The sequence below is a fragment of the Enhydra lutris genome, unplaced genomic scaffold (genome assembly GCF_002288905.1).
Source record: "Enhydra lutris kenyoni isolate GAN:26980312 unplaced genomic scaffold, ASM228890v2 scaffoldscaffold5, whole genome shotgun sequence".
In the NCBI taxonomy this organism is placed as follows: domain Eukaryota; kingdom Metazoa; phylum Chordata; class Mammalia; order Carnivora; family Mustelidae; genus Enhydra; species Enhydra lutris.
In genome coordinates this window covers 28,923,221-28,947,425 of record NW_019154089.1, presented here as the reverse complement: position 1 = coordinate 28,947,425, position 24,205 = coordinate 28,923,221, and the positions used below count along the sequence as shown (strand labels likewise).

Sequence of the window (24,205 nt, the reverse complement as noted above, 5' to 3'; positions counted from 1 at the left end):
TTTAACAATTCGTGTATTTAACAGCAGTGGTTCTCAACAGAGGAAAATCTTGTTCCCCAGGTAAGCATATTTGACAATTAGGGATACTCTGTGGTTTCACAACTGCTGGAGAGGGTGTGCTCTATGATCTAGGGAGCAGAGGCACCAACATACTATAATACACAACTGTCCCCAGTGCAAAGCATGACTTGGCCCAAAATGCTAATAGTCCTGTAACAGAGAAACCTTAAATGAGACAAACTTTCATGAAATGGGGAGCTTATTATCTATATCTTACATACAAATAACTTTTGGGGAAGTTTTACATTTGAAATCCTACTTACATACCAGAGACCAGGATGAAAAGGAGTATACTTTCAATCTTACATGAAACCCAGGGTCTCTTAATTCAACTTACACACATACAAAACAGACATGTTAGTTCATAAATCTAACAATAAAACAAGGAATTTAAGAATATTGGAGCTTAGGGGCGCCTGGGTGACTCAGTTGGTTAAGCGCCTGCTTTTTTTTTTTTTTTTTAAGATTTTATTTATTTATTTGACAGACAGAGATCACAAGTAGGCAGAGAAGCAGGCAGAGAGGGAGAGGAAGGGAAGCAGGCTCCCTGCTAAGCAGAGAGCCCGATGTGGGGCTCCATCCCAGGACTCTTGAGACCATGACCTGAGCCGAAGGCAGAGGCTTAACCCACTGTAAGTGCCTGCCTTTGGCTCAGGTCATGATCCTTGAGTTGAGTCCCGTTATAGTCACCCATAGGGGACTCCCTGCCTGGCAGGGAGTCTGCTTTTCCCTCTGACCCTCCCCCTTCTCACGCGCTCTCTCTCTCTCTCATTCTCTCTCTCAAATAAATAAACAAAATCTTTAAAAAATAATTAAAAAAAGAATACTAGGGCTTAAAAATTTTAGAGAAAAACACACAACTGTGATGTAAATCAAGACCATACCCCCATAGGAATGGTCATGTCAGTTGTCAAGTTTTTCTTTTTTCCCCTATTGTTCTGGATAGTCTCAATTTTAAAGTAGGATTGGTCCTGGAAAATATATTCCTTACATCACTCAAAATGAAAAACACAGTTTAGTAATTTTAAGAGTTAAGGAACCTGAAACATAGAAAATAAAATATTAAATGTTCATACTATATCAACTGAGGTCATGGATTTTCTAAAGTTTAATTCCTCTGAACTATAAGTAATATCCATTCTAGACATATTCTAAACAAGTTTTTATTCACTTAAGGGTAATCAGCTTCATTATCTGAGGACATGTCTTTTTTTTTTTTTTTTTTTTTTAAGATTTATTTATTTGACTGGAGGGAGGAGCAGGAGGAGAGGGAGAAGCAGACTCCCCACTAAGGAGGGAGCCCGAAGTGGGGCTGGATCCCAGGACCCTGGGATCATGGCCTGAGCCAAAGGCAGATGTTTAATCAACTGAGCCACCCAGGCGCCCCTATTTGAGTACATGCCTTAAGGGAAAACAGAAACCCAGCTTTTCAAGAGCTTATGAAATTTTCAATTTGCAATAACTTTTTATATAGCCAGTTTCTGACGTACCAAATAAATTACTTAAATAATTACTTAAATTAGCCAAATACTGATTTTCTTCTTAGTACCATACTACACTCTGCCTTGATGTAACTAGACTGAATGGTGAAAAATATCTGTAAATCCTATAACTGATAAAGGACTTCTATCTAGAATTGAGATGTATTACAACCCAATAATAAAGAAAGACAATCCAATTAAACAATTAGCAAAGGATCTGAATAAACATTTCTCTAAAAAGATTTATAAATGGTTAATGAACACATGAAAAAATGCTTAGTATCATTAGCCAACAGTGAAGTGCAAATCAAAACCAGATGAAATATCACGTCACACTTACTACGATGGCTATACTAACAGAGACAGATTTTAACAAGTGTTGGCAAGGATATGGAGAAACTGAACCCTCATACATTGTTGGTAAAAATAGTACGACTTTGGAAAATAGAATGGCAGGGGCACCTGGCTGGCTTAGCAGGTAGAGCATGCAACTCTTGATCTTGGGGTTGTAGGTTGGAGCTGCATTTGGTGTAGATATTAAAAATAAACTCTTAAAAAAAAAAAAAAAAGGAGATAAAATAGTACCGCAGTTCCTCAAAAGGTTAAACACAGATACCATATGATCCAGCAATTTCACCTTAAAGTATATGCAAAATAGTACACAAAACCTACCCATAATGTTCACAGCACTACTCATATTAGCCAAAAAGTGGAAAGAACCTGTGTCCATCAATAAATAAATGAACAAAATGTGGTATATTCATATAACAGAATATGATTTGGACAGAAAAAGTACTGATACATGCTACAACATGGCTGAACCTCAAAAACATGTTAAGTGATAGAAGCCAAGGCACAAGACCACATACTGTGTCTATGTGAAATGTCCCCAATAGGCCAATCCATAGAGTCAGAAAATAGACTGACCGTTGTCTAGGCTTGAGGGGAAGGAGATTAATGGAAAATGGGGAGTGACCGCGGATGGGTGCGGGGTTTCTTTCTGGAGTGATGAAAATGTTCTAAAATCAATCGTAGTGATGGTCTGCATAGTTCTGTGAACATACTAAAACCATTGAGCTGTAGAGCTGTATCCTTTAAATAGGTATGTAAATTTTATCTCATTAAAGCTGTTATTTTAAAAAAAAGCTGTTATAACTTTATAAAGTTGCCACATGAAATCTGAACCATTACCTTTTTTAAAACTAAAAACTTCAGCCTTAGGATTTCATAAATGTAATACATTCAAGCCTCAATATTTATAAATGTGACATATTATGAATAATTTAAGGATAATAATACATCCTTGCTAAACTTGAGACAGCACCATATACTATACAATATAATAATAAAATTCTAAAACATGCTTAGAATTTAGAAAATTCTAAAACATCTTGAAATTTGTTAGTTTAATAAACAAAACTAACTCCATAAAATGGGCATTGTCTTTCTTTACATTTTCAAAAAAGCAACTTACCAAAGTAACATATTGACTAAGTAGTGAAACTAGTTCATACCCAGTCTGAATCTAAAACTCCTTTTCTTTCCCCTAACAATGTGCCTCCCTATGAGGAATAAGCTAACAATCAGAAAACTTACATTCAAGTTAAAGTCTGAGATTGTTCCTTCCCAGCTATTTGCCCACTTTGGTTTTTTCTTCTATAAATCCAAAAGGATTATTAATAAGGATCAAAATGAAATAAAAAATGGGAAATATTTTTGTATACTGTAAAATTTTATTATAATTCTTTTTATTTAAAATAAGTTTGATTTTCTAATAAAAATAAACTTTAAACATTAGAAGAAACTTTCCTATAAATTAAAAATCAAAATCAAAAGTTAAAACTTCCACCAGAATGGTCAGAAAGAGGCTGGTCTTCATTTATGACATTGTCAGGGTTCTCTTTATCCTTACATAACAGAAGTTTGACCTCTAAAAAAATCTGGATGGTAATACTATATATAAAAACAGAGCTACATGTTTTTCAGCCATCACTACACCATTAAACCACATGGAAACCAAAAAAGCATGAGGGAGAGGGCAGGATCATTGTTTTATCACCCAGAATTATAATAAAAGCAACAATTTTCATACCTCTATCTTCAAGTTTAGGATTTTGATTAAGGATTTTTGGATTAAGGATTAAGGATTTTTGATTTAGGATTTAGATTAATCAAGGAAACCTATCAACTCTAAAGGGCTATCATTATATAGTGGTACCATGAAATACTCTGATTTAAAGTCATTTTTAAAAGAATGCTCATAAAACACTGCTGCACAATAAAAACAAAACGTAAGAATGTTAGTTAAAATTCACTGAGCACAGGAGCACTCTTGATTTTAGCCTGGGTTGTGGTCTCAGGGGCCGCAGGATCAAGCCCCATGGCAGGCTCCGTGCTCTGTGTGCAGTCTGCTTGTCCCTTTCCTTCCCCCTCTGCTCCTCCACCCGTTTGCTCACTCGAGCTCTTGCTCTCTAAAAAAAAAAAAAAAAAAAATGAGCACTACACCCCAAAAAACAAGTAGTCCAACTAATAAATGGGCAAAAGACACAAACAGTCATTTCTCAAAGACGACATACAGAGAGCCAATAGACACATGAAAAAATGCTCAGCATCACTCGTCAGCAGGGGAAAAAAAAATCAAAACTGCGAGATATCCCATCACACCTGTCAGAATGGCTGAAATCAAAACCACAAGAAACAACAAGGGTTGTCGAGAATGTGGAGAAAAAGGAACCCTCTTGCACTGTTGGTGGGAATGCAAACTGGTGCAGCCAATGCAGAAGACGGTATAGAGGTTCCTCTAAAATTTAAAAATGGGGGAGCCAGGGTGGCTCAGTCGTTAGACATCTGCCTTCAGCTCAGGTCATGATCCCAGGGTCCTGGGATTGAGCATGGAATTGGGCTCCCTCCTTGGCAGGAAGCCTGCTTCTCCCTCTACCACTCCCCCTGCTTGTGTTCCCCCTCTCACTGTGTCTCTCTGTCAAATAAATAAAATCTTTAAAAAAATAAAATAAAATTTAAAAATAGAACTACCCTACAATCCAGTAATCACACTACTGGGTATTTACAGTAAGCTACAAAGACACTAATTCAAAAGCGTATATGCATCCCTATGTTTACTGCAGCATTATTTACAAAAGCCAAATTGCAGAAGCAGCCTAAGTGTCTACTGATGGATGAATGGATAAAGGAGATGTGGTGTGCACACACACACACAGGAATATTATCCAGCCATAAAAAAAGAATGAAATCTTGCCATCTGCAATATGGATAGAGCTAGAGAGTATGAGGCTAAGCAAAACAGAGAAAGACAGGTACCATATGGTTTCACTCATATGTGGCATTTAAGAAACAAAACAAAAAGGAAAAAAGAGAGCGAGAGACAAACCAAGAAACAGACTCAACTATAGAGAACAAACTGAAAGTTACCAGAGGGGATGTGGGCAGAGGGAGGGAGAATGGGTGAAACAGGTGATGGGGATTACAGAGTACACTTATCATAAGCACTGAGTACTGTATAGAATTGTTGAATCACTGTATTGTACACCTGAAACTAATGTAACACCGTATGTTAAAACTGTATTGGAATTAAAAAACTTTTTAAAAAAAGGAAAAAAATTCACTGAGTACTTACATGTCAAAAATTATGCTAAGAGCTTTATATCTTTTATCTTACTGAATCTTTATAATAGCCCCTTAAGATATTACCACCATTTTACAGGTAAGGAAACTGAGAACTATCTTTCTAGTAAATGCCACTGAGGTTATAGAGTAATAAATAAGGAACATGGTATTTGAGACTCTCCAGTCACCCGTCCACTTATCCAAAAGATATGGCACTTATAAGTGGCCAGGCACTCATCTACACACAAAAATGATGAATCAGAAGCATATATACTCTACTGCATTATACTCTACAGACACAATTTTTGCTTAAAAATGAATAAAGATAGAGAAGTATCTCTACCTGGAGCTTGAGCTCAGATTCAGAGGTGTCCTGGGTAAGGCCACAGGAAAAGACTATGTAGGGTTTGGGGCTGGTGGTGCTGCAATGGGAAGGACGTCATGTTGTCTGTGTTAGTACTAGCCCCTGGACTCCTACTCTAGGCTATGTGGAAAAAGATGCTACAAATCTACTTCATGTTCCCATAAAGGAGTCCAAGACACAGAGACATACTCATATGACACAAAATTAGAAAACTCATGTCTTCACTTTAAGTGAAGCACTGTTAGGATTGCAAGAAATGTAGCACTACCCTGGTAGCTCCAGATTTTGCAACTTTGACACCTGAGGACATACCCTGGGCAAAACAGCAGATGTCAGTGAGCAAAACACTACTTTCCAAGTACCATTTTGAGTAGAGGAAATTGACCAGACAGGAAGAGAGGAATGGAATGTAAGAAGTCTGAGTTTCTACGGAGCACTTTGGCGCATCTGAGAAATAACTGGGTAAGTATTAAGGAGGATGAAGGTCCTACTTCAACAACAAGGGTAAGAGTCAGTGACTTTTATTATTTTCACTCTTTCATATCCATGAAAGTGGTGAAAACTGGAAGATATTAAAAATAATCGGAAGGAAATGCCAAAATTTTAACAGGTCTGTCTCTGGGTGGTGTAATTTCAGTTGACTGTTACTGCCTTTAAATTTCTGACTTTCCCAAGTCACCTATAGTGAACAGTGTTATTTTATTATCAGAGAGTAAATACAGTTTCTACATCAACCATTCAATTCTAGTGATATAAAAATGCTATCTTAAGATTTTCAAGCCCACACCAAAATCTGTTTTTCAGACCTCTAGACAGCTACATCTTGTTAAATATGCAAAGTAACCATCATTCTTTTTAGGACTGGGAGTGTATTTCATTACGGTTATACATTTCAAACAAGATAAAAAAAATTAGAGGTGCCTGGATGGCTCAGTCAGTTGAGTGTCTGACTCTTGATTTTGACTCAGCTTATGATCTCAGGGTTGTGAGATGAAGTTCTGCATGGGACACTGCACTGGGTGTGGAGTCTGCTTAAGATTCTCTCCCTCTCCCCTTCCCCCACATTTTACACGTGCACTCTCTTTAAAAAAAAGAAAAGAAAAGAAATTATACCCAGCAAATTTATTTATGCCCATTACATTTACTGTATGGTTTTTAGTTTCCCTGTATTTTAACACTCTGTTCCAAAGGAGGAAGCTCATTTTCCCTAGCAGACCACAATCTTAAAAATTAGGACTAGCAGACCTAAGCAAACACATTATTAAAAGTTGCAGAACATCTGGGCTATACCATGAACCTCACCAAATAATTTATATAAATCCACTATATACATAGTTGCACCGATTCTCAAGCAGCATAAACTGCCTTCCTAAAATGGTGAAAGTAATCAAGTCCATAATTGTTCAAATGTTCTTCAGCTTGTCTTTATAAATTCTTTTCTTAGGTAATTTAGAAAAGCTCATAAGTATCTCTGTAAACATAATCTCAAAACTTACTTCACGTTAAGATCGTTTTTTAAAAGCAGAAATAAAATTTGAAGCATAACCCCAGCTATTAATTCAATACAAAAATATTTATTTAGGAAACAAATACTAAAAAAACAGTTTGGGATACTTAGCAAAGCCATAGCTTCTTAACAGTGCTCATGAAACATATGTTTTCAGTAATGAAAAACTTTAAATTCAGTCATACATTTCAAAAATGAGGTCACATTCTTACCTGGAGATTTGATGCCCAGCATAGAGGAGCAGGGCAGTCAAAAAATATAGGTAAAGCTGAACCAGATGCTGCCTGGGCAAGGTTAATAGCACAACACTTAAAATATATCCTGGAATAGAAATAAAAAGAGATTATAAATAAAATACAATTCTAATTTAGTCTCCCAATTAATCATACTAAAAAAAGAGCTTAAAGTAAATTATTTTACAATTAGGTTTCAACAACTTTGAGTTTTTTACTTCACTACTGAAATAAGTTTAATACAGTAAAAACCATATGGATTATCTGTTGAAAATAAAGCATTTTTCACTTTTTTGTACATTATTCTACTTTATAATCAAAACAACACACAAAGGTACAAAAGGACTCCTCTCATGATCTACCCTTCCTTGATGTCCGCTTATTTGTTCTACATCAATTCTCTTATTCTCTAGTCCAGAGGAAGAACTGTCCTTAATGTCCCTAAGGCTGCCTCTTCCACTTGACTCAAGGTCTTACTTTTCCAACTCCTAAACACCCTCTATCTCCTACATCTTCCTTCTCCCTGACACCAATGCTCACCTCTCTTTTCAATGGATGTATAGTGCTCTTCCTCCAATCTTGAAGAAAAACTTCTCTTCGTGCTGATTTTTCCTTTTTCTATTATCTATTTTTCTCATTCCACAGACAATGTTATAAACTATCTCTACTAGTGCTTCCATTTTCTAGCCATCCACTATTCACTCTTTATCCTCTACAACCTACAAACTCTACAGAGCCCTGCTTACTAACTTCCACTCTAAAAAACCTCAGCAGTCAACTGCTTACTTGTCAAATCTAAAACATCCTGCTTATCCCTGTCCCAGCACCTGAAGCGACCACCCTCAAAACTGGCTCCTTGGATTTTCTTTAAACCTCCAAATTCTCCCCTCCACTTTCTTTTTACTCCCCCAAATGAACACAGGAAATTTAGTCCCTGAACAACTGCTTTTCTCTCCAAAAAGTATCTAACTCAAAGAATTTATGTTGTTGCTTCAAATATACTATTCCAAATGTATGTTATCAACAGTTACTGAGAACCTACCTAGTACACACACAAAAAAGGCATCATTTCTTATTCTAAGACATCTCATATCTCATGATGCCAGACATACACCACTTAAATGTTCTCATATACATGTACAAACTGAGGTCCCCCCTTCCTCCCTCAACAGGCTAGCTCGGCCTCTTTTTCTCCTAAATCCCATTCACTCAGACTCAAACCAAGTCATCTTTTCTGTCACCACCAAATCCTGCTGAGTCTTCCCCATAAGTCTCTCGTGTCACCCATCCTTTCCAGTCCCTATGCCCCAGCCAGCGCACTCTGTAATATGCAGTGTACCCACTGCTATTCTTCTTGCAGTCTCTTTCCATCCTCATTCATCCTGTACTTAAGTACAAAACCAACCCTTTCATCTAGACAACTCTCTTGCTCTAAAAACCTTCAAAAATTCTTAACTTTTCAGTCTGACACTTTAGGTCTTAGGACATCTGGTTCCAGTCTAATCTTCTATAACTGTTTTCTACTTACTAATGAGTCTTTATCAGGGCATGGTTATCTCTTCTCAGTACCCAGTGCTCCTCTCATACTTACAGCTAAGAAATCAATCATGCTTAAAGCTACGGAAACAGAAGCAATAATGCTTCAGACTAAAGAGGTAGAATTCAGATTTCTTGCACATCTGAACTTTAAGAACAATCCAACAGAAACTAGAGATAGGTATTTCTATTTGCTTTTAATTTCCTAAAATAATTTTTCCAATGTATTTTGTTAATCCCTATCTCAAAGGACTTCAGAGGTATTTAAAAGGATGTTTCTTACATTAAGCAAGCATGCTCAGTGTTTGTAGCTGAAGGATTCAATCTACTGCATGAAATCTCTCCTTAAATTTTCTTTTAATGAACTATCATTTTCCTTTCCAGATATTCCTATCTTTCCCTTCTCACGCACATCTCATAAAAAATCCTCTGGACACGGGACGCCTGGGGGGCTCAGTGGGTTAAAGCTTCTGCCTCCCGCTCATGTCATGATCCTGGGATCGAGCCCTGCATCAGGCTCTCTGCTGAACAGGGAGCCTGCTTCCCCCTCTCTCTCTGACTGCCTCTCTGCCTACTTGTGATCTCTGTCAAATAAATAAATAAAACCTTAAAAGAAAAAAAAATCCTCTAGAATGAACATACTGATTTACTCAATCTTTCAATTATCCAGTCACTCAACCAATTATTACATGTAAAGTGTGACCCCTATGCATTCCTAGACATGGAAGATCCAAAGAATAAAGAAATCACAGTCTAGTGCAAAAATAAACATGGACAAAAGTGTGTTACAATAAACAAATATTAGAAGGGCTGTGGTTGATTAAATGATTAAGTATGACCTGGACCTAGAAGGGTGAATGGATCTTTACCAGGCTAAGAAAAAGCAGCAGCATTCCTGGAAAAAAGAATAGCAGGCATGAAAACCATTAAAAAAATAAAGGATATTTTCAGGAAATAATAAACTCTGTAGGTTACACTAGAGTTTCATGTAAATAAAATTAAAAAGTACTGGCAGATGATGCTAACAGAACTGGTGACTAACACCTCAGTAACGTACACAATAATAAAGGAGTGCAGACTGGGCCATCAGTTCTCAAATCCTTTGGATACACTATAGGTGAGGTAAGAATACAAAAAACAGGGCGCCTGGGTGGCTCAGTTGGTTAAGCCACTGCCCTCGGCTCAGATCAGGATCCAGGAATCCCCGGATCCAGTGCCACATCAGACTCCCTGATCAGCAGGAGGTCTGCTTTTCCCTCTGACCCACCCCCCTCTCACGCTCTCTCATTCACTCTCTTTCAAATAAATAAATAAAATCTTTAAAAAAAAAAAAAACGACAAAAACCAAAACAACAAAAACACTATGCCTCACCTATACCCCCATTTCATATATCACACGAGAAGTTTTTTAAACAATGATGAATTCTGCTAAACCAAGAACAATATGAATTAGTTATCTGAACTACAACATGTATGTAATCTAGCTACTTGAAAAATAAAAGCCAAAACTACAGCTGACACAAATATGCATCACTAGTCACTCTTCAACAAACCACATCAAACTCTACTGATAATGATGAAGCTAACGCAACAGTAATTTACAATTAAAACGCAAGACCAGCAGCATTTAAAAATGATGACCTACGGGGCGCCTGGGTGGCTCAGTGGGTTAAAGCCTCTGCCTTCAGCTCAGGTCATGATCCCAGGGTCCTGGGATCAAGCCCCACATCCGGCTCTCTGCTCAGCAGAAAGCCTGCTTCCCCCTCTCTCTCTGCCTGCTTCTCTGCCTACTTGTGATCCCTCTTTCTGTCAAATAAAATCTTTAAAAAAAAAAAAAAAAAAGATGACCTACCTAAAATAACATTAATGAATGTTTCTAACACCATGTATGAATTTCTGCTATTTATGGATGATTTTAGCAGTGAGGAGAAAAAATGAGGACCTGAAATACATCAGCAACTTTGGTATGGAGTTGGTAGGGTCAGCTATAAGATATTTAAATAAGTCTTAGTGGTGATCTATGGGTGAGTGGTTGAGAACAAGGAAGTGAAGATGATTCTGATGTTTTAGCTTGGGTAGTAATCAAGAGGGCAGCTTTGCTATTAAGACAGGAGACACAGAAGGAGGAGGAGGTTTGAAGTAGAGATGACGAGTTCAGTGACCATAAACTCAAGCATCTACAGAATATTTAGGTGAAGATGTCTAACAGTAGTTAGAAATCCATTCAGTACCAGGCACTAGTGAGGAGCTAGGAATACTGAGATAACAAACCACCCCATTCCTACCTTAAAGGAGCTCACAATCTAGTTAAGAAGGTAGACTAACACAAGGATCCTTAGAATGCAGCATAGTAGAGGTACAAACTGGTACCACGGGATAATAGTGGAGGAACACTAACACACTAGGTGGTCAAAAAAGCAATGAAAAGTGGACATAGAGATTTACAGCCCAAACTATGTGAGATCACACACACAACAAAAGATGAAAATTAAACACAAATTCTGGGCCCTATCAACACTTAAGAAGTCTAAAGAAAAAACCAAGAGAGTCAAAGGAATGGTCAGAAAGTTAGAAACCAGGAACACTGTTCTGAGGAAGCAGTCAACAACTTCATAAACATGGGAGGGTCTGCAGAATGAGGACACAAATAAAGCTCGAGTTTTACATTTTAGGTTAGTCACTAATCATTTTAGTGATTGCAGTTTCAGTGGAATTGTTCTCATATCCACATTTTCCTTTCCAACTTCAACAAGGCTAATCTGGCTCTCATTACCTCTTGCCTAAAATCTTAACTGGTCTTCTTACCTCTGTTTCTCCACTTGCCCCCCAGCCCCACCCCCAACCCAGGAGTCTGTACAACACTATCTAATCACTCTTCTTAAAATGCAGTTCACCTGCTCTAAATCCTTCGCTGACCCATCACTATCCACCAAATTAAGTGTAATACCTAATCCATGTATTCAGGTCTTTTCACAAATGGCCCCACTCTGCCTTTTCAATATTATTTCTGTTTCCCTTTTTATATCCTACACTTTGCAATACAATTCAATAATTAACATTCCACCAATTATATTTAAACAATCACTTCTTTTTGCTATTCTCATAACCCACACTGGAAAACTTCTCAATTTGAAGGTACAATTATATTCCATAAACACGAACTTTTAACCACACCTTGATTTTTAAGCTCTTAATAACAAAGGATATAAAAAGGGGAAAAGGAAAAGTCACAACTGCAATAAAAAAAATAAAATATCTACGAATGAATTTAACAATAAATGCCCAAGACCTCTATAATGAAAACTTTAAAACACTCCAGAAGGCTCAAAAGAAATCTGGAACATAGGGAGGCTCTCTACATTCATACACAGAGAAGAGTTAGCATCTTTAAGCTATCTCTTCATCCTAACTTCAACTAAGTAATTCTAAAGTTCACATAGCAAAGAGTGTCAGAAAAACTCTGAGAGACAAAGGGACTCAGTCCAGACGATAAAATAGTCTAGGTATTCAGTAAGACCACACACTGAAAAATATTCAAAAATGAAACCAAATAGATGTGACAATTTAGTATATAATAATCAGTCAGGAAAAGTTGAACTACTTAATAAATACATGAAGACTACCAGAGAGCTACCTGAGGAAAAAAACTTTACCGTAACACAATATACATGCAGATAAAATCCTAAGTGAAGAGAAGATGTAAATCATGAAACAAAAATAATGGAATAAAACATGATAGAGAAGTCTTTTCTAGTAATTGAGTCAAAATTCCAAGTTATAAAAAAAGAAATAAAAAAAATTCGACATTAAAACAAATTCTGCATTAATATATATATATATATATATATATATATATATATCATAAACCAAAAATCAAGACAACCAAAATGGGAAAAAATAATTTCAATCCAAATTGAAATTCAACCCAGTAATTTGAATTCAAAGGGCTAATTTCCCTAATGTATACCAAACTCCCACAAATCAGCAAGAAAAAGTTATAATCCAGAGAAGGCCAGTTTAACTACTCTCTGTTCGTGCTGTGTCTCTTTTCAGCTTGAGCTATAGCCCCAGTAAAGCGCTGCCTGTGCCTTTGGGGAAAAAAAGGGGAATGGGCTAAAATCCCAAGAAAAATGAACAAAGGACATAAACTGACAACTCTCACACATTTTTCTTAAACATGTGGATAAATACAATCTCACTCATAATAAGAGAAATACAAATAAAAACTAGTTAGAACACACCCATTTTTCACCTACTGGAGTAGCCAAATGTAAGAGTTTGAGAACACTGATTTGATAAGGATATAAAACTACAGGAACTCTCAAACACTGTCTGTTATAGGTACAAAACAGTAAAACCCTATGGAGAGCAGTATCAGTCAATATTACAAATGCGTCTACTCTTTCACCCAGAAACTTCACTTCTAGTAATTTATCTCAAGGCTATATTTGCACCTATCAAAATTATAGCTATATAAAATTATTTAGTACAAGACTAAATGAAAAGGCAAAAAAGAGTAATTAGTTCAATGAATTATGATATAACCATACAAGGATACTATGCCACTACAAAACAGAACTGGAGGGCTGGGGGGAGAATGAGGCCTTAACATTTAATCAGAATCTTAAAATTTGGCATAATTGAAAGAGTCAACATAAAAACAGAGTACAAAGCTTTATTTCATGAATATCTAAAAGCAGTAGTAATGGCTCTGTGATACATCATTAAGTTAAACAACGGGTCGAGAACAGTGTATATTATCCTGTCATCTATACAAAAAGGAAGACATACATATATTTATTGCTACATATTTATATTTACCAATATCTTTATATTGACATATGTACATAAAAAGATCTCTAGATGGGACGCCTGGGTGGCTCAGTTGGTTGGGCAGCTGCCTTCGGCTCAGGTCATGATCCCAGCGTCCTGGGATCGAGTCCCACATCGGGCTCCTTGCTTGGCAGGGAGCCTGCTTCTCCCTCTGCCTCTGCCTGCCATTCTGTCTGCCTGTGCTCGCTCTCTCTGACAAATAAATAAAATCTTTAAAAACAACAACAACAAAAAAAAAACCTCTTAAAAAAAAAATCTCTAGAATTTTTCACAAGGAAATAAAAATAGCTACTTGCTTGGGCTCAGAAAACTTAGTGGATGATGACCAGAGATAAGGAGGAACACAATTTTCACTGAACACTTTTTATGTTTTGAAATTTTTCTAACATAAATGTATAAGCACATTACCAATTTTTATAAAAAAGAATTTTAAAAATGTATTTAAGGGTGAAATCTAGTAAACTGGAACATTATGTAACTACCTAAATAGTCTGACACAGAAGTTACTCTAACCAAAAAACTGTTCAAGCTGAAAATGTCTACTCATGTAATCACTGAGCTTATTCTACCACAGCGTGTAATAAGTGTATTTTAGAAGGCTCAGTTGAGTTCCCAAAGTTATAAGCCAGAGTATGAACTTTAATGTACGATAACCCATTCAATTGCTAAAATTAATGTTTCTGGTTATTAGGCAGCTGTTTTTAAAATAAATATTTCAATCTATTCAGAAATAATGTATGTGATAAGGACATTTTTTTAAACCACAGTGTGAATTACTTTGCTGATTAAGCTAAAAATCTAAGCCAAGCAGTACCCAATTGTTCTTCTATAACAGACTGGAATTATTTTCCATAAATTGGCTAACATACAAAGCCTTTAATAAAGGGCTGAGAATTATAGTGTTTTGCAGCATAAAAGAACCTTCTCATTTCAAAGAATTTCCCAAGGTAGTGCCACCTAAAAGAGAAGAATTTATTGTACCCAGATGTTCTGCTTCTAGTGCACTGCCTTTTCTACTACCATACTTTTTTCCCCACAATGGCTTACTTGGAAATCTCTTAGAGCTATAAGGGGGTTTCAGGACTAAGATCTGGAACCCTAAAAGTCCTTCTATACATAAATATAAATCTCACAGAAACAGGACAAACCCTTCACAATTTTATAAAACATATACCTGCAGGGGCAATTCTAATAATAAAAATATTATTAAGCCACTATAGTACATCATTCAAACCGCATATTGAGTTTGAGTACAATAGCAATGTCAAATGAAAATATATTATTGCTATCATTACATATAAATGAAAAATTAACCTAAAAATTAAAAATCTGGACTTTTATTCTAGATGAATTTTTATGTTTCCTGCCTGTATTTCTTTTTTCTAAGATTTTTTTTTTTTTTTAAGTAATCTCTGCACCCAAGGGAGAGGAGCTCAAACTCACAACCCTGAGATCAGAGTCACATGCTCTACTGACTAACCAGGCAGGTGCCCCTCCTGCCTGTACTTTCTTGACTTTAACTTCTTTAACCTCTCAATATTGCTTTTACTACTAACTCCAAATCACATCAATTATATTCCAAGGACTATTTTTTTTAAATATTATAAATGTTTTTTCCAACATTTCATTTAACTGAAATAAATGCCTTGTGTTCAACTGATGTTAATGTTCTGGGACAATAAAGAATGTTACATTTAAAAAGCTCTGAAGTACTAACAAAACCCAAAATAGACAAATCAGAACAGGCCAAATGCCTACAAAGATAGTTCTCATTATTTACATTTCATCATATTAAAATCTAAAATGTTTCATTCTGCCTTCTAGCTTCATCCAGTAAAATAAATCCAACACTGTCTGTTTTCTTCTACCCTTAATAACTCATATGCAATGGTAAAACAAATTACACTACAAACAAGATTCCTAATCATTCATCAATGACTGTATCACTGTCATCTCAATGTAAACAAATTTCATTTTACTCTAATTTTAAAACCTACATAGACATAAATCAGAATGCTCACTAAAATATTAGGAAAGGTAATGTAGGGGTGCCTGGTGGCTCAGTCGGTTAAGTGTCCGACTCCTGATTTTGGCTCAGGTCACAATCTTAGGGTTGTGAGATGGAGCCCTGTGCTGAGTATGGAGCCTACTTAAGATTCTCTCTCTTTCTCCTTCTGCTCCCCACAACCTCATGCATGCTCCCTCTCTCTAAAAAAATAAACAAACAAGCAAACAAATAAAAAAGAAAAGAAAAGATAATATAGACACTTACCTACATAATGCATATTAAGAGCCAAATACTTATACTGGAAAAGAGGGTTATTACTGAGGCTACTTCTTTGGATCTGCTGGAAGAAAGAGCTGACATCCCATCTGTACAGGACATCCAACAGCATGATGCTTGGCACCCTCAGGGCCACATTTAACACTGCTTCCAGTTTCTCCTTTGCAGCCATGTTTTTTCTTGGAGCAGACCTAAATTCAGGAGACATAATGTACAAAAATAAGTCACCTCAAATAGCTTTTAGATATTCTCTTACGAATCTAATGGATTGTCACATACTATACAACATATAAAACTCTTAATCACATCTACTACTTCCAGGTATCCATAAAAAAAGCCTTGTATTGTGTTTTCACATTGACTCTTTTAGGTCTTCCCATCTGATTAAGTGATAAGGCCTCAAAATTTATTTTTAAAAAGCTTAACTCCAACTCTGGGCACTAGCAATAAAACACCCTAATAAGGGGCGCCTGGGTGGCTCAGTGGGTTAAGCCGCTGCCTTCGGCTCAGGTCATGATCCCAGGTCCTGGGTTCAAGCCCCACATCGGGCTTTCTGCTCAGCAGGGAGCCTGCTTCCTCCTCTCTCTCTGCCTGCCTCTCTGCCTACTTGTGATTTCTCTCTGTCAAATAAATAAATAAAATCTTTAAAAAAAAAAACAAAAAAACAAAAAAAAAACACCCTAATAATACTGTAGCGTTTGTCCAATTAACTTGAAAGGAAAAATTCACTCCTATAAAACTGAGATTTATGTAGCTCTAAAAAAAAGAGCAAATTTTAAGTGGTTATTATATGAAAAAGCCTAAGATTCAATAAAAATTTGATGATTACATATTTAGTTTGCAGTATCTCACAGTCTATCCTTTTCTGTATTACAACTAAAACTGAAGTACTGAATTTACATGACATAGGTATAATTCAGAGAACTCATGATACAGGTAAAGACAACATAGTTGGCAATAATGTTTCCTTCAATATTAAAGTTAAAATCTCCATCTGAAATTCCCATAATCTGCCTTCAAAGTGGGGAAACAAAACTCATCAAATTCTTCCTGTGATTCACAGATATGCTGGCACATGGAAGAAGTCAGGCTTTGGAGTCTGTAGCCCCATCTTTGCTCAGCTGTTGATGAGTTGTAGGAGTATAATTAAAAAAAAAAAAAAAAAAAAAAGTGGGGTGGGGGGGCAGAAAGGTGATGAAAGATATCTAGGACAATCCATTATTTAAAGGACAATTCTGTGCAACACTCCTTTATAAGACAGAGCTTTAAATCAATCCGAGGAATTATGAGACTAAGGCAAACAGAAGTGGGTTAAAGACAATTTTAAGAATAATGATAATTCTGGATTGTTGGTTCTGACAATATCCTTTTAAGAATTTTGCTGACAGAGCTAAAATTTCCGGCTTTGGCAGTAATTTCAGACATTACAGGACAAATGAAAACATTTACTTCTGAAGAAAATTACAGTGATAGACTGCTATGCTATGGTTAAATATCTGTCTGTATTTCCAATTTACCCCCTAATTTTCATAGCTTCCTAGCTCAGTTAAGAAAAAAGTTCAACTTAACAAACCATTATAAGTTCTTCACTCACTGAAAAACTGATTGTACTGATCATTGAGTGATCATTTATCATTCCCATTACTCAAAAGTGATATATCCAAGAATGCAAAATAAACATTTTCATAAACTAAATTCTGATTACTTTAAATGAACAAGACCAATTTAATAATTTTCCTACATAAGAAAAAAATATTGTGAGAGTCAAAACTGAATGTTGTGTCCTAACAGGGAAAAAAAGCACTGAAAAATAAAAACTCTAATCAACATTTATTGCAAATTACAGCATTCAGGAACTTCAACTTCTCAAAGCTCATGATATTACTAAAAAAAAAAAAAAAATTTTTTTTGAGAAGAAATACACCAAAGTATCACATTAACATCCTTTCAATAGTAGGGCTAAGGTGATTTTTATTCCCTTCTTTTTCTGTTTGCCAAATGTTGTAGAATAGCCATTACTGGGCATCAAAAATAGAAATTCCTTTGTAAAAAGTGTTAATATATCTAAGCTATCTAGATGACTAAGAAAATACACAGAACGTAACTACTTACTCAGGTGGTCAAACAGATAACTCAGTTTAGTTTATTTCAAAGTACACAAACAATAGATTTTTCTCACAAACCACCAGGCATGTGTGAAAATCATCATAGACTGAGATAATAACATCACTGAGAGGCTTTATATTATAATGGAGAAGTAACTCTTCCCATATTCTAGAATCCAATATAAATCACTACTGCTTTTGTAGGGACTACTACTGAGTTAATACTTGTAGTCTGTATTTATTTCATCTGACTTGGAGCCTTCTCTCTTTTTTAATGTTTTGCTTTTTTTAAATGTACTCACTTTCACTATTTGCTATAGCTCTCAAAAGGGTAAAGAAAAAAAGAATTAAACAAATAACCACTCCTGTATCACAAATCAAGATCTGAACAAGGCAGGGGGAAGCTCCCTAATTCTTACAGAAGATCATCTCTATTACAAAAGAGGGCCATTAGCAGAGGATAAGTTCCCTCTCAATTATCACTACTCCTGCCTCACAAATAGAATAAAAAGAAAATTTTGAATTCCTAAAGCTCTCATTACCGAAGAATACTGGAGAATGATCCCCAAATTCTACTGTTTAGTATATCCAAGACTCAAATGTCTGAATTAAGGAAGACCTTGGATAGGAATATGCCCACTTAATAACAACTCTACTGCTCATTAAACATTTCATTTATTTCTGTATGTAAGTGACATTTTAGCAAGTCATTGGCAAGCTGGCCTTGTATATGGACACGGGAGAAACAAATTCAATATATGGAAAATCAAATAGAAAACGCTACCCACAAGGGGCACCTGGGTGGCTCAGTCAGTTAAGCATCCAACAGGATGTCAGCTCAGGTCTTGATTCCAGGGTCATGAGTTCAAGCCCAGCACAGGATGTTGAGCTTACTTTAAAAAAAAAAAACTAAAATGCTACCCATAAAAGCTGTGGAAAGACCAAAAGAAATTAAAAAATTAAAAAATAAAAAATTCCCCTCTGAACTTTATAATTTTGAGCCTTTCTGAAGTATGAGGGCCACATGATATGTTGATCACCACCACAAATAAATACCATATACTACACTCCAGCACCCCACACTAAATTAACATCTAAACAAAATATGGAAACATGTATCTTGTTTAAAATTACTGACATCGGGTGCTTGAGTGGCTGAGTTGGTTATGTGTCTGACTCTTAATTTTAGCTCAAGTCATGATCTCAGGGTTCTGAGATCCAGCCCAGCACGGTCCTCCCACTGGAGCTCCCCACTCAGTAGGAAGTCTGCTTGAGATTCTCTCTCCCTCTTCTTCTGCCCCTTCTCCCTCTCTCAATAAATAAATCTTTTTAAAAATAAATAAATAAAATAAAATCACTGAAATCATTCACATTTGCCAAGCCACTCTATTAGAAGCATGAAGGGAAAATGGAGATTTCTCTCCTGGGGTAAAAAAGATTGTACTTCTATGATGTTTGGTTCAAGCCTAATTTATTTTTTTTTGAAACTTATTTTCAGAACTAATGAGCATATTCCAAGTCAGAAGGAGCTTAAATTTCTCTTAAAATCAAAACAATACTAGATAATCCTTAAAAATAAGCAGAGGAACTGAATGCAAAGAAAATTTAAAGCCCTGATAGCCCTGTAGCCAAATATATAAGCTATTTCCTGCCCTGTACAGTCGCACAAATTTTCTCCTCCATGAAAGATTTTTATATTTTCTCCTTACATGTTTTAAGAACTGGGAAAGTAATATGCCAAAACAACATCTCAGCAAATAATGTAAACTAAATGGGACTCAAACTTAAAAATGGTTTACACAGTGGAACAGCTTAAAAAAAAAAAAATCCTTTCCAAAAACAGCAAAAAAAGACTCAACAAATGCTAACCAAAAACAGGACCAAAATGATTTCGCTAAATGACTTTCCCAGGCTTGGAAGAAGCAATCACTACTTACACAGTAATGTCCTGTGCAAGTATAACATTGCACAGTTCACCATTCATATCTGTGGGTTAAGAAACACAGGAGTCTCATTCTACACTTTCCTAAAAACACTGCGTTTTGGTTTTGAATATGAAGAAATCAAACAAATCATCCTGAACAATTCGGAAAATGTACATTTTTAAAGTCATAGCTTGTCTGTTGAAGAATTATGTTAAGAAAAAGAAACAGAAAATTCGATCTTACCAAAAAGAGGGTATTCACATCTCCTAGATAAACTCCTTAAAAAAAAAAAAAAGCAAATATAAGAAAGCTGTATGATCCAATTTTAAATTCAGTACAGTAGAAAATTTAAGATTGGAAGTTTCTACACCTTTTTCTCCCATCAAAAGAAAAAAAATCATCATTTTTTCTTTATCCATCCAATGAAAAAAAAATTCTACCATCGCTAAAACCAATCTCAAGAAAGGTTTTCTGGCTGTCCATATGTTAGGACGGTAAGCCCTGAAAATGTTAGAGGGCAAAACTAGAGGCTAAAATCATAAGTAAACTCAGCCCCAAAGAGATACCCGGGAGGAGAACGCCACGTCTTACATAAGCATCGGCACATGTGTTAAATATAGCTGGTCCTCCCCACTCCCACACTATTGCCAGCTAACTTTGTATGTACCTGATTTCCACATAAACTACTAGCAATTCCGTGGTTTCTCGGTATCTCCAAAGTGGCAAAAATATGAAGTCCTCTCTGAATAACCGGACCATCTTTCAATTCTTAGGAGGCCAGGCAGGGAATAAAAACTGCTATCCCTGCCATTGGGCGCTCAGCCTGGGTCACGACTGCAGCACCAACAGCTCATCCTTTGGGTATGATTCAAGATTCAGTAGATTGGCACAGTCCGTATTTTAAAAAATAAAGACACACAGTCCTCTCCTTTCCTTTCAAACTAGTTTCCTGTTTACTACAGACTGCGATGCAAAGCCATCCATTAATCTTTGATGCCTTCTCACTGCAAAGCCCCCTTCCTCTCTCCCCGCACCTCCTCCCCCGTCTCCCCCGCCCCCCCGCGCCCTGCCTGCTGATCTCAGCGGCGTTTGAACTATAGTAACCCCAACCCAGCTCGCTGCAAAGCAGGCAGCGCAGCAGCAGGGCCGCTGCCGCCGCGGGGCTAGGGGATTACGTTCGCAAAAACTCTGCCAGTAGAGAAGCCCGTGCCAGGGAGCTCCCCTCGTCTGGCCAAGGGTGCTCGCTCCGCGGCGCCACGCACCAAAAAGCTTGCAAACACAGATGCGGGCGAAGTTCATCATCTCCGAGTAGCTAGGGGACTCATTCCTAAAGGGAGGGCAAGGGTCTTGGGTGGAAAAAGCAGAACAGGAATAAGGTGAAGAAGGAAGGGATCGCAGGCGAGAGAGGAAGCGATGGGGACAAAAAGGAAGGGATAAGGAGCGCTCTCACGGTAAAATAGGGCTGACAGATGGGAGGCAAAGCAAATGGGCCCCCATTCGAAGAATGGTTTGGCAGGCCTTTCCGAACTCCCAAACAACCTCAAACCGCATAAAAAGAGAAAGGAGGAGGCTGAGTAGACCAAAGAAGGATAAATCTAAAGAAAAATGGGAGGGAAGCTTGGAAGCAAAGTGGACAAAGACGCCAAAGACGTAAAGTTGGGAGTGGAACTGGAGAAAAGGAGCTGGAAAGGAGCTAGAAAATGGGTAGCTCAGGAAGGGGCTTAGAAAAGGCCTCGAAATGGGGTCCTGGGGAGGCGACGGAGCAGAGCTCAGAGAGAGAGCATCTTAGGAACGCCGCGGTAGGTGAGGGATGTGTTCAGGAGGATGGGAAGCTGGGAAGGCGCACAAGGACCGAAAGCTGGGGGCGGGGGCTCTAGTACGGGGCCCCAGGAGGGGAAGGCAAAGTCGGAAAGAGTGGGGGGCGGGGGAGAGGTCCGCAGGAGGACAGACGGGAGGGAGGGGACGCAACGGGCGAAAAGGGGATGGGGACGCCGCCGAAGCTGGGAAGAAGGAGGGAGGTGAACCAAGGAAGGGGCGAAGCGGGAGAAGAGGAAGGAGCAGGCAAAGGGGTGGGGGAGGGGAGAAGGGAGGATGTGCGAATGGCGGGGGGCGGGGACGCGCCGGGATAAGATGAGGCCGGCCGGGGCGGACGGCTCGGTCACCTCGGGCTGTGGCCTCCCTCCCCGCAGGGCGGCGCCGCCGGCGGGCAGGCGAGCTCCGCAACTCCCCGGCTCTCTCGCCCGCCCTCCCGTTCTCCTCGGGCGGCGGGGGCCGGGACGGCGCGGCTCACAGCGGCGGTTCTTCCGCGCCGGCCCTTGGTTGCAGCGTCTTGGGAGGCGGCGGCAGCGGCGGCGGCAGCGGCCCGACCCGTGCGGTCACCATCGTCCGCGGCGGCAGGCGCTCGCGGGCCGAGCCCCTCAACAGCCGATGGCAGCCATGGCCTACTGCGCTCGATCCTCCCGCCCCCGGCGCTCTGCGGCGGCCGCTGCCCGCTCTCGAGCTCTGCGCCTGCGCGCACCGCGCCCCACCCCCTGACCCCGCCCGCACGCGCGCACGCGCGCGCCCGCGCTCACTCACAATCGCCCCGGCGGGGTGGTTCCTGTGCCGCCCCCAGTACGTGGGCGGGAGACACGCGCCTCCAGCGGCCCAAGCCGCGGGGCTCAGGCAGCTATGGAGACGCATACCACGCCGACACCTGCACGCGCACTGTGACACGCGCCATTCTGACACACTTGTGCTCTCACACTCCTCAAACACCGGGAGCCACACGCGCTCACACCCACACTCACCTGCCGGGACCACGTGGGAGAATTGGAGGGGCTGATCTTCACTCGGTGCAACCGCAGTACCAATGATACCAGAATTCTTTTTAATTCCCTCACTGACTGGGCTAGACTGTCAACTCCATGGCGTCAGGGACCAAGTCTGTGATGGCTTGGCAATGCCTAACACAGAATAAGCCTCTGTTGAATAAGTGAGTGGATGCATGAATAAATGAATTGTAAATGTTCACGATCTTTAATTTTAAATTTCCGCCCCTTGGTTTAAAGAATTTGTCAAAGAAATTTACTGTAGTATGAAATTAAATAGTATTTGTTTCTTTTGTTTCAAGGATCAAAACAGAGATCAGTGTATACACCCCTTCCCGAGGGCCCCACTGACCAGCATGCCTACCTTAATTTAAATGTCAGCATATCTTTAAGGGCAGAAACTGTTCCCCACTTCCCAAAACAAAGCCCTGAAGCACGTTATGCGTGCACAGAACAAAACAAGGATGTTGCTAGCCTTCTGAGCTTTGCCAGAACTCCTTATTCCCCAATTTTTCTAGGACCTCACCGACTCTCCACAAATTCCTCACCCCCACCAGCCCCCCTCTCCCCGGAAAACAAACAAACAAACAAACAAAACAAAACCCTACACTGTTCCTTGCTGAGTCTTGGGTTAGCTCCTGGAGAGCCAGTCGCTACTAGAAGCTAGTCTGGCCTTTGATGTTGGCAGAGACTTCTGTACACAGAAGATACACACCCAGTAGTAGGTAAAAGGTTGCCACTATATTGGATCATCCTGAAATTGTGAAACCTCAACTTCTGCATGTTACTAGAGAAATTAATGTACTTTAATCTAGATTTCTGCGTTGGGGTCCCTCCTTGGAAATTCATGTCTCTGTCCTGTGTTTTAAAATGTTAAACTTCCAATTCTTCACAACCTTTGTATCTTACTAAAATTGTAAAAGCAAGCTCTACATTTAGCAAATGTAACTCTGGAGGCATCAATCAGATTCAGAGGAACTTCCACTAGTTTGATAGCTCTATAGAAATGAAGCTTTAAAATTTCTGGGAAGTGTGTTCATAACTCTCTATAGATACCTTCCATCCTGGTGCCTTAGACTACTTTAGAATAATCAAGCCTGCTACATCCTAGAGGAGCAGTTTTATGAATCTCTTTATATGTACCCCAATAAGTAAGAAATTACAGAGGCCACATGACTAATGACTAGACTAGAAAACTGCCCAAGATAGCAAAGCCTTATTCCTTGGTTTCCTTCCAATTTTAACAACTTTACTATTGCCTCAGGCAAGAAAATGTAAGGCAAGAAACAGATTACAAAGAAGTCAAAATCTACATAACCTTAAATTCTAATTGGATTTATTTATACTTTTAGGGTAAATTGCACAATCTTTAAAATATTCCTTTAGTATGGTTACCAGATTTGTATGTTTTGTTTAAATGGAGTTTACCTCAGCTCTCACATT

At 38.5% G+C, this 24,205-nt stretch overlaps 1 protein-coding gene across 4 annotated transcripts in view; it reads right to left on the bottom strand.

Annotated features, from left to right (window-relative positions):
- The window catches only part of LOC111140798 (ring finger protein 145), a 56,312-nt gene extending 33,399 nt beyond the window's left edge, over positions 1–22,913 (bottom strand). The window contains exons 1-4 of one of the 4 annotated variants that reach the window (XM_022492973.1): positions 22,115–22,414; positions 20,196–20,230; positions 15,911–16,113; positions 7,249–7,357 (exon numbers count right to left, since the gene is read on the bottom strand). In XM_022492973.1, coding sequence (XP_022348681.1) covers positions 7,249–7,357; positions 15,911–16,094 — 293 coding nt within the window. In that variant the 5' untranslated portion in view covers positions 16,095–16,113; positions 20,196–20,230; positions 22,115–22,414. Of the gene's footprint in view, positions 1–7,248; positions 7,358–15,910; positions 16,114–20,195; positions 20,231–20,619; positions 20,671–21,214; positions 21,818–22,114; positions 22,415–22,741 lie in introns of those variants that run through there. The other 3 variants (XM_022492975.1, XM_022492974.1, XM_022492976.1) reach the window with 3 other exon arrangements.
- Between the last annotated feature and the right edge of the window lie 1,292 nt (positions 22,914–24,205).